This window comes from Pygocentrus nattereri, chromosome 6 (genome assembly GCF_015220715.1).
Source record: "Pygocentrus nattereri isolate fPygNat1 chromosome 6, fPygNat1.pri, whole genome shotgun sequence".
Taxonomy (NCBI): Eukaryota; Metazoa; Chordata; class Actinopteri; order Characiformes; family Serrasalmidae; genus Pygocentrus; species Pygocentrus nattereri.
The window spans coordinates 21,044,083-21,056,256 of NC_051216.1; the positions used below are offsets into that span (position 1 = coordinate 21,044,083).

The following is a 12,174-nucleotide window of genomic DNA, read 5'->3' on the forward strand; positions in this document are numbered from 1 at the left end:
CACACATCACTCAAACACATATCAAAACAAATATTCATCATTTTGACATACTAGTTTGTAAATAAGACAATAAGAGATTTCATGACATGAGATTTTACAAACATATCATCACTGTCACAACAAAACCTTGCATCTCTGAATTGCTAAATTCACTGCAGAAGGTAAAAGTGTTTTTCAAGGGCTCATGTCATGGAAAACCAAATTTATGTATAATGAAAGACTTTATTGTAGTATGTATACAGTCAATATATGGAAACTATGCTGCAGAAACAGCCAGTTTTGAACTGATTGTTTCTTTGATGTTACAAGAAACAGTTTATTTACATGTATTCATCTATACAGCCTACAGGAGTTTGGCCCCTCCCACTCATATTGAAGTTTCAAGGAGTGTTCCAGCTCTAGTGCTTTTTAAATGAGGCATCACAGAGCAGCCAATTAGAAAAAAGTGCCTTTACAAACATCAGTCTTAAAGGTACGGCATGTTTCTTTCTAAGGGGTGAAAAAAGGATGGAAAATAGATGTAAAAATGTAATTATATTAGTATTTTTGGTGCATAAAATTACAAGGGTCAAATAAAATACAAAAAAATGTGGGATACAGGCCCTTTAACGATAAAATTTGTGAAAGTAACAAGATATTATTCCAAGTAATTTTGGATCATTTCTATTGTTCCATTTGTTGTATTTGCTGGTATTTTCAATTAGTGTTGAAAAATGAAAATAAGGTTTTGATATGACAGCAATGATATCTAGAATATATGCTTAGGGCTCTGTACTTACGCCATCACGATAACACTGAAGTCCAGCCAGTTCCATGGGTCTCTGAGGAAGGTAAATTTTCCTATACAGAAGCCCCTGGCTAGAATCTTTATTAGTGATTCAAATGTATATATCCCTGTAAAAGTGTGCCTGTTAAAAAAAAAAAAAAACACTTATGAACCAGGGAAAAGCCAAGCATTGAAGTATCAATTAAAATGGTATATTCCAAACAACTGAGAACTCAGAGAGACTTACTCAACATTTTTGGCCCAATCTGGGGGTTCACTCAGGGTCATAAATGCACAATTAGTAAGAATAGTGCACATTATTACCATGCTGAAGAGCGTGACAGTGGCTGTTAAGGAAATATAATGGATGGATAATCCATGGCCTTAATGGATGTTTGAACAGGGTGTGAAATCATTTTGTTTAAGCTTGCAGTGTAAAACTAATTCCAGACCAAGTATCAAGGCTTCAAGTCAGAATAACAGCTTGCAATGAAAAACAGCTTTCATTAACAACAATTCATATTACTGTAAAATAAGAAGAATTAGATAAGAAAAAATAATGGCATGTGGAAAGGATATGAATGTACCAAAATTTTTATTGATATTCTTCTAAGAGGGTTGAAGGGGCTTAAGATATACAAGGCAGGAGTGGCGCTGAATCTGAAGATTGTCTTCCCTCTGTTCAATACTATAAAGGTCTAAAAAAAGAGAGAGAGAAACAAAGAGATAGCCACACATGACTCCAAACATGGAATGCTTGTCTCGCTGCTTAGTGTGTTTCATGTGCACTCACTGTTGATCTCATACAATTATACAGCTTTTAACAAAGCCTGAAAACCAGTTCAACAAGCCATTAGCCATAATGAGCTAATAGTGTAAACCTTTCTTTAGAAGCTGCAGTTATCACCAGCAATGACAAAGGCATGCTCAAATTCAATATGAATTATTTCTCACTCAAAGCTCATTGAAAAAAAGCAGAGATAATCTGCCCAAAGTGCATATTTTAAACTTTTAATCCACATCACATTTGTGTTTGGAAAAAACAATAAAGAGAAATTTTATTATAATTTAACCCTTTACTGCACACATTATCAGAGACACATTTTTAAAAAGAGTTTGATATAATTTTCTTGCAAAAGTGGACCTAATTATTAAAATCTAATTAAAATCAAATATGAAAACTCAACATGTTTAAATATAACAATATTTTTAAACAAATGTGTTTAGGGATATTTTGGTGGTATTGTGTGAATGGAAAGAAATGATACATGATAATTATATTAAATAAAACTAACTACATAATTACTTGATCTTTAGAGTTTGCCAAAATTCTATTTAATGTTATTTTCAAACCAGTTGTTACTATGATGCTACATCATAAGGTATTGCTTTAATTTCTTGCATGCCTAACATCATTTAAAACCTCAATTAAGACCATGTTACAGCACAGGAAGTATCAAGTAATTTAAGGACTAAGTACACAGAATTTTTCCAAAGAAAACTTTCAATACCAGTAAAACGTCTTGTACGTTGACTGCTTCAAGACAAATTTGCCTGTTATAGGCTTCTAGTCACAAATACTGCATATGTTAAATAAGTTTGATTTCCTAACAAAACAAAACACACATAATTCTAAAAATATGATAATTCTAATAATTCAAAATGAAAAATACATTATTGCTGTAGTGCTCTATCATAAGTGACACTTGACTTGCTACTGGACATATATATTCAACTGTTGCACAACCTATGCGTTTAAGAAATTTCTCATAGCATAAAAATATTTTATATGATTCTGAATGTTTACAAAATGAACTTTAAACTTAAAAAATGAACTCGATATGAAATTGCATTTTTGAATGGATGAAAAATGAGGAAAAATCTACACACTGCACCATGCTTGAAAGAGGTTTTTAAAGGCCCACCAGAAGACTGAAGCTTTTTATTGGGTTATTGAAATTCCTCTCTTCATTATTAACCATGTCACTGTTATTAAATGTTTTTTGTCATGATGAAGAAAATGGTTTGTTACCCTGAGGCAAATTTGTGCATTAGAGGGTTTTATTTCATGAAAACTTATCATTGTACATCAAGCCTTTTTATATCTAAAGAAAACCCAAAGGTTCAATTTTTTTCCCATATTTGTGTCATTGCTCGATAGTGAAACAAAAAAAAAGCTTTTCGTACAGAATGTAAATTAAATGGGAATTTAATTAATCTCTTACTACATATTTAATTATCCAATTAAAGTATTTCATCTGAATAGTATAATAACATAAGTAATAACTCTTAGCTTCTATGGTTCATGCAATACTTCAGATGTATCAGTATTTCAGTTTAGTGAAACACTTTGCAAATACATTTGTGGACAACATTTACAGGCATAAGGAATTTGTTAATAAATCATTTAAAGCTACAAAGGAGATTTAAAAGCTCCTGTGAAATAGGATATTACTACAAAATATATAATAGTCCTGAGGTCTGAAAGCTATGTTAATGTGTTCTACATCAAAAAGCTCAAATTTGGCTTGAATTAGTGAATGCATTTTAACTAAATGCATTCAAGCTGTTTTTGTTCGCCTTTAGTAATCATGTTAATCATTTGAAGTTCATGCATTATGCAAAATGACAGCTCATTATGATGAACCACTAGAAGTCATCCCATGAATAATCATTATAGATTGACAGTGTAACAGAAGTGGCCAATTACACTCAAACGACACTCAAAAGCACAAGACAAATCAAAACTTACTTTCTCATTGCAATAAAATGGGTCCATATCCTCCAGTGGTGTGGACACCAGTCCGTTGGGTATGTCCCCATATATGAGTGGAAGTTTCTTCCCTGCCTCCAAGTCTCTGTTAGGTTGTTTTGTTTCATCCTCATCATCAATATTTTTCTCCTGGTCTCCTTTATTCTTCTTGGCATTCTCCTCTGCGATTCGGTTCTCGATGGCCTTGAGTGACTCGCGGGTAAATGGGTGGAAGCTGTCTGGTCCTGGTGGTTCAAACATCTGTGCCATGTTCGCATCCTTTACCTTCAGAGTGATTTGCTAGCCCTCTGCATGAGAAGCCGCTACAGAAATAAAAAAGCCAGACAGCCAAAATTAGACTATAATAAACACACTTGATTATGACCTCAGTGAACTGAGCCAGGAGAACTTGAAAGCCTGTTGAAGGAGCAAGAATTGAGAATAGTAAAGATATTAGGAAAGTACTTGCAGCTCCAAGCAGAAATACCCAAAGGAATAGCCTAACCCTGAATCTTATTCCTGAACGAGTGCATCAGTGTCAGAAAAGCAGATGAGCCCCCAGCACAGCACAATCATTCAGAGATCAATCCACTAATACACAGGTCGAGCTTCCCTTAGCTTTATAGTGCTATAGGAACAAATGTGCCTCAGAAACAACGAGGAATCAAGTGTGTCATGAAGAAAAAAAAGAGCATTTTATGAACACATCACTGCACAATATATAGACACTAATGCAGACAATTAATCTACAGTCCAAATATTCTTCAGCATATTCATATTCTGAAGTAGCACAGATTTGATAGAAATTTGATGATAGCTGATCAGAGTCTGAATATATTTCAGAGTGCTCCTTTCATGTGATTTATTTATTGCATCCTGAAGATTAGAACAAAAAATTCCAAAAAAGTCTAATGAAAATGCCAAAAAACCTTATTCAGCCACAGATTTACAGTAAATTTGAGAGATAAAGCTTCTGCATTGGTGAGCAGCTGTTAGTAAGATTATACAGTAAAATATTACTGCAGAGACAGTTATATTACAAGGTTGAGACATTCAGACATTTAAATAAGAAAATCAACAAACCCTTAACAATAATAATGTAACTAGTGAATAATACTGCTGCCACAATACAGCACAATACAGCATGGTGTGCATACAGGCCTTGTTTTTAAGCCTTGTGCTACTTCCAGAGGAACCAAAAGGACCAAAAGCATCTGGAATACAGAAACACTGGGAAAATTACCAATACTGTTATTGAAGGTCATCAGCGTAGCCTACCAGAACCCTGCAATAACACATTTTATCCCCACTGCAAAAGAATTAACAACTGGGCGTGGGCTGACATGATTCTAAATGGAAAACAGAGCTGCTGTACTGCAGAGATTAGCTGGGTGTATCATTAATTTGTACATAAACATTTTTCTTGCATGTTATGTTTATCCCAGAAAAAAAATCACTATGTGCTTTTGTGTATCAAGAACTAATAATTTGCCATTTGATTTAACTTTACATTTATCAAAATAGTAATAATTCATTTTTGTATGAGTATTTTTCAAGCTTCTCTTTATCTCTTAGAATTAAACAGGGTGTTTTTCTTGCTGTGCCATTAAGACTGATAAATGTAATTGACCTCTGTTCTGATTTGCTGCCCTGTCCTGTGCTTTACTGAAAAAGCAGTCCAGGCTTCAAAGTGAATGAGTGGGGTTAAACTGATGACAGAGACATGAGACATCATATGAGACATCAATCAGAAATGAACTGGAAGTATGGACTGTCTGGTCTGGGGGAGAATGGTATGTTTTAATGTTTACATACTCTGTGAAACTCCTTTAAAAATATATATATGTTATCACTGTCAATACATGTCAAACACAACACATGCTGGTGTTTCACTGCTGACCACCTATGACAGTCTGTTATTTTTAGCAGGCAAATTAAGCAAAAAAACATAAAATGGAGATCCAAGATTTTGTGCGACAGCTATGATTTAAAAAATGTTTTATTTAAGCTTTAATGATATTTTCTAAAATTACTGTACTATATCTGTATCTATTTAGTATACTAAAGTACTAAAAATTTACTGATAAACATTTCTATATGATGCATCTTTTTTCTATACAGGGCTTCTTTTTTCTCACTGTGTGACAACTTGGAACATTTAAAGCAAAGTAAGGATCTATAATGAATTTACTTCCAATATCTTTTATTAATAAATAAAATGGAAGTGATGTGGCAAGTGAACCGGAAGGCTCTCATTTACTTCTCTTGTTTGGAGCATGGAACGTGAGACACTGCCACTCATCTGCGATAATTACAGCTACGTTACCCATTTTATTCAGTGATTTTACAACTTCGGGTTTTGGACTCATTGTAGAGGGGGGGTTGCTGTGTCAGTAAAATATCTTCGAGATGGGATGCTGTATCTTGGCTCCACAGTGTGCAACATAGCGTGAAAGACCTGGTTCTTTGACGGAGTATGGAGGCAATTCTTGACAATAAAAGTTGCGATTGAGTTTGAAGTTCGCTTCTTCCTTTCTGAGTTAAGGAAAAGCCCTGACATTGCTTGCTTAATGATCCTCTGGTGGGCAGCAACTTCAGCAGGGCAGAAAATGGGTGGAAACATTTAAAATGGTTTCCCCCCAACTCCATAGAAGCCAAAGTGATTCCATACACCAGCTCAGGTTGGAAACCTGCAGCTCTTTTACGGGCCTGGTGTGACTTCACATCAGAGTTAGAGTTCTAGGTAAAAATAAAATAATCTTCATTTGCAGTAAAATAAAGCTCTGTTGATCATTCAAACACAGTTTCAACAATAAATGATCTTTAACACTGGAATCAATGTAGCCTACAACTACTAGTTCACATAGCTAGTAGCTAATGAAAAGGCAAAGAGAAAGATTTAAGATGAACATTGATAATTTGGAGATGAATAGACTTATTTGCATTTATAATCACTCCGGCTGGTTTCCTGATACATTTAATCTGCAACGAGAAACTGTCAAACACTTCTCCAGTTTCACATTCGAATTGTTCCGTTCTACCTTAAATGGTGCCTGGTGCAGCAGTTACATTCTGGCACCTCAGGCACCATTTAAGGTGAAATGGGAAAATTTGAACGAGAAGCTGGAGATCAAGAAACTGACTTCAGCCTCGTAAAAAGTAGAATATTGAGAGATATTTTATAAGAAACTGATCTATTTTTATGGAAATGTTTCCACATATTTTATATATATATATATATATATATATATATATATATATATATATATATATATATATATATACAAACTTCACATTTAAAAAATCCCCATACAAAGTACCACAAAATGAAGATTTTGTATATGTTTAGCTTATTATCATCTCAACTGATTGCTGACTGAAAGGTTTGAATACTTTATTGTTTTTTTTTTATATTTATTTTACTACAGGACCACAGTTTTAACTAATTCAGTAGATTAATCTATTTAGGGGCATTTTAGCATAATCATATGCTGATGCATGTGTGGTGCACAGCACATTCTGTCAAGACAAGACACACCACATTCTGCTAGCAGTGTTACAAACATCATCATCTAAAATGAGTGACCATAATGTTAACCTGCTACCTTCAGTGCCAAATACAACGTAACATTATTCTTAATCCCGCTCCTGGGGACCCACAACACTGCACAATTTCAACTATTGCTTGTCTCAACACACCTGATGCAGATCTCAAAGGATCAATCAGTCTAAGAATCCCTTTCTTCAACACAGACACACATAAGCAGTCCACTTCTAAAATAGTGATCCGCAACTTTAAATCATACCATGGAATATTGATGAGTTATTCATCTTCCTCAGCAACTGTTTACATTTCACCCCTGCTTTTTCTCTCTTTAATCTTGTTTATACTCTAACTTGAATCAGCATGTGATTTACAATCCTGGATATAGAGATCTCCCTCTCACACACTGTTAATTATTACCAGGAATTCACAATATTTAACAGTAATGTTTCAAATAAAATACTGCATTTATTATTTTATCGTAAAAGCAATTTGCCTTAAGATATTTTCTGTAATAACATAGTATTACTTTCATAGATTTATGTAAAAATACATTATTGTAAGTTAATTACAGCTTATATTAATTAAGTGTGAGTGTACAGCTACATCACAGTAATCTTGTGGTCCTGGTGATTTGTGAAGTCATAAAAGTCAAGGCATAATAGTTATAGCATTGTTATTTTACTGTTATTTACTGTTAATATGCTACAATGAATTACTGTGAAAGAAATACAACTAGTATCCAGTAATTTTCTGTCATTTTTAAAGCACACAAATGCAAACAAAACAATTAACTGAACAGATAAACAGCAAGCCTGAGCGCAGACATGGGTTGAGCTGTCCATGGTCCTGAAGCCCTGAAGCACAAACAGTGTCACCACCATAAATCACACATGAAATAATGTTTGTACATACACACACACACACACACACACACACACACACACACACAAAACAGTAGTTTCTCATTGCTTCTAGAACCAAGAAGCCTCACAAGTACAGACGTTTCCTGGAGTGAAACTGAAAACCACTAATAGAGCACTTGGCAGCAAATCCCTGAAACACTCACTGCATTTGATAATGGATCTAACCACCTATATATTTATTTGTCTTTTGACAGAGATATTGGAACAGAACAGAGTAGAATAAAGTATTGCTAAACAGCATCTCACTTTAAATATCAACACCTAAATGAAAAAGAATTTAGCCTAGTTGTTTTGCTGACTTACAAATTCACTCATTCATTTACTCACTCAAGATCTTCATTCACTCACTACTGCATTCTTATGCAATCTGAGAAAATCTAAGTCATGTTCAATCATTCATTTCAAAGACAAACACCCAGTAGCAGAGCAAAACTAAAAGGCCACCCATGTTTATCTCAGAATCAAACAGGGAAATAAACGGGTGAAGACTGGGCACAATCACAGTCCAAACACAGAACACATAGACCAGGCCCACCTCATGCACCTGTTAATGCCCAGAACAAAGACCAGACCCAAAGCAACACGGTTTAGATCCACACACTTGTTTAGAGTGGCTCTATCACTGTCCACAAAACAGAAGTCTAATTTAAGTACTAAAATGTACATCACAATCTGTCTTTGCACATTTGTAACCTCTGGATATCTGACAGTGCAGTAGGAAAAAACTCAAAAGCCCCAAAAATTGAGACAGAACACAAAAAAGAGATAACCCACACACACGGGCACACATAAACACCAGATCACAATCTCACTACTCATCCTTTCTTTAAGCATCAGGCTAGGTAACTATTATTAATATAATCAAAAATAAATTTGTAATGATCTTCAGGGTATGTGAAAACGCATTGGCTCAGCCCAAAACCTCCTGCAATATAGCAACTTGTCATCGTTTCAGGGCTTGGAAATTATATTCACGCAAGAGAACTTGGGTGTTTAATAAGACATATTAGCTCGGCTCAGACCCTTGCAGAGCTGCACCCAACATGACGAAACCGCCCCAACCTCTGCTTCCATCACATCAGCTTCTGCTCAGTTCATGGATAATAAGATAATCAATTACTGGAAAAGGGAATAACCTGTAGGGCATCAGCTGGTTTAGAGGCTGCTGGTAGGTCTATTACTAAATTAATTTCTTGAAAGAAACAAGAATATTGATAGCTGACTGAATGCATGGCTACTCTATTCCTTTAGCCTACATCATTTTTATCAACACATGTAATCAGAACAACTGTTCAAATGTTTAGGATTTAACTTGTGACTACAGTCTAGTTAAATGCAACACCAGCTCTTTTGGCTTGTCTGCAAATGTCCAATGAGACAGAGAAGCAAAGAGAACACAGATTAGAGATTCCACTCAACTCGCAGGGATTGACAAGCAAAACTCATTACATCAAAACAACATCTTCAAATGATAAAAACAAGTCAAAAGAGAACATTGTAATATGAAATAAACATTGCTCAGTTTTAGATATAAAGCATCAGGATATAAAATGGAATAGAAGAAGTACAGATTAAAAATTGCAGGCTACTTCGTTGGATACTAAAGATTATTTTTACCAAACAAAAGCTCTAATCAACTTTTATAACCTGATTCTACTCAAACCATTTACCATATTCCTATAACAGGAGACCTTTGAGAGTATCTTTCTTATATTTGTGTACTTTACAATTTTATTTTAGACTATAATTTCTCTTTCTTATTTTAACACTACACTGTAAAGCCCTTTGAGATTCTCATTAAATGTATGTAAGACATGTTTATTAGTCGTTATTTTGAGTGTTTGGTCTAGTCAGTGTTGCCCAGTCATCTAGTGTGTATACGTTTATGCCAATGAGCTCTAAATGGAGCATTTAAACTATCTTGCATTTTTACATAAGTTTTTTCCCCAATGTCCAGGCTTTCTTGTCCCACCCATTACTACTTTAGACACTCACCATCCTCATCTTTCTTCCCCGGCAGGTAGTCTGGGGCCAGCACACGCCTTAAAAGTCGCACTTCATCCTCAACACCCACAGCAAAGAAGAAAAGAGAGGAAAACACGGGCAGAGCTGGTTTAAAAGATAAGTTCCAGTGTGTGTTCGAGCCACACTCTCACACACTCCCTCACACTCCCACACACTCTCACACACGGACAGAGAGAAAAGCAGACAACCACACCGAGACCCGCCTGGGAGCAAAGCCACGAGCTTCCGGTCGTTCACTGGAGGAGCAGCGGTGATGACGTCAGAGCAGCCGCACGTGCACGGGGCGTCCGTCGCGAGGTGACGAGCACAGACCAGTTTGAGTTCATAACTACAGTCTGAGTACACATGAGTACAGTTCATAACTACAGTCTGAGTACACATGAGTACAGTTCATGAATACAGTCTGAGTACACATGAGTACAGTTCATAACTACAGTTTGAGTACACATGAGCACAGTTCATAAATACAGTTTGAGTACACATGAGTACAGTTCATGAATACAGTCTGAGTACACATGAGCACAGTTCATAAAGACAGTTTGAGTACACATGAATACAGTTCATAAATACAGTCTGAGTACATGAGTACAGTTTATAAATACAGTCTGAGTACACATGAGTACAGTTTATAAATACAGTCTGAGTACACAAGTTCAGTTTATAAATACAATCTGAGTACACATCAGTACAGTTTATAAATACAGTCTGAGTCTGAGTACACATCAGTACAGTTTATAAATACAGTTTGAGTACACATGAGTACAGTTCATAAATACAGTCTGAGTAAAACATCAGTACAGTTTAAAAATACAGTCTGAGTCTGAGTACACATGAGTACAGTTCATAAATACAGTCTGAGTACACATGAGTACAGTTTATAAATACAGTTTGAATACACATGAGTACAGTTCATAAATACAGTCTGAGTGCACATCAGTACAGTTTATAAATACAGTCTGAGTCTGAGTACACATGAGTACAGTTTATAAGTGTAATTTGAGGACATATGAGTACAGTTCATAAATGCAGTCTGAGTGCACATGAGTACAGTTTATAAATACAGTTTGAGTACACATGATTACAGTTCATAAGTGTAATTTGAGGACATATGAGTACAGTTCATAAATGCAGTCTGAGTAAACATGAGTACAGTATATAAATACAATTTGAGTACACATGAGTACACTTTATAAGTGTAGTTTGAGGACACATGAGTACAGTTCATAAATGCAGTCTGAGTACACATGAGCACAGTATATAAATACAATCTGAGTACACATGAGTACAGTTTATAAGTGTAGTTTGAGGAGATATGAGTACAGTTCATAAATGCAGTCTGAATACACATGAGTACAGTTCATAAATACAGTTTGAGTACACATGAGTACAGTTCATAAATGTAATTTGAGGACATATGTGTACAGTTCATAAATGCAGTCTGAATACACATGAGTACAGTTTATAAATACATTTGAGTACACATGAGTACAGTTCATAAATACAGTTTGAGTACACATGAGTACAGTTTATAAGTGTAGTTTGAGGACATATGAGTACAGTTCATAAATGCAGTCTGAATACACATGAGTACAGTTCATAAATGCAGTCTGAGTACACACGAGCACAGTTTATAAGTGTAGTTTGAGTACACATGAGTACAGTTCATAAATGCAGTCTGAGTACACATGAGTACAGTTCATAAATAGAGTTTCAGTACACATGAGTACACTTTATAAGTGTAGTTTGAGGACACATGAGTACAGTTCATAAATGTAATTTGAGGACATATGTGTACAGTTCATAAATGCAGTCTGAATACACATGAGTACAGTTTATAAATACATTTGAGTACACATGAGTACAGTTCATAAATACAGTTTGAGTACACATGAGTACAGTTTATAAGTGTAGTTTGAGGACATATGAGTACAGTTCATAAATGCAGTCTGAATACACATGAGTACAGTTCATAAATGCAGTCTGAGTACACACGAGCACAGTTTATAAGTGTAGTTTGAGTACACATGAGTACAGTTTATAAGTGTAGTTTGAGTACACATGAGTACAGTTCATAAATGCAGTCTGAGTACACATGAGTACAGTTCATAAATAGAGTTTCAGTACACATGAGTACACTTTATAAGTGTAGTTTGAGGACACA

The 12,174-nt window shown here is 35.1% G+C and overlaps 1 protein-coding gene across 1 annotated transcript in view; it reads right to left on the reverse strand.

Moving 5' to 3' along the window:
* scn1laa (sodium channel, voltage-gated, type I-like, alpha) overlaps positions 1–10,199 on the reverse strand; it is a 45,716-nt gene extending 35,517 nt beyond the window's left edge. The window contains exons 1-5 of the mRNA XM_017692289.2: positions 9,984–10,199; positions 3,519–3,841; positions 1,346–1,464; positions 1,014–1,103; positions 780–908 (exon numbers count right to left, since the gene is read on the reverse strand). Of these exons, the coding sequence (XP_017547778.1) occupies positions 780–908; positions 1,014–1,103; positions 1,346–1,464; positions 3,519–3,788 (608 nt within the window). The 5' untranslated portion in view covers positions 3,789–3,841; positions 9,984–10,199. The remainder of the gene's footprint in view (positions 1–779; positions 909–1,013; positions 1,104–1,345; positions 1,465–3,518; positions 3,842–9,983) is intronic.
* Between the last annotated feature and the right edge of the window lie 1,975 nt (positions 10,200–12,174).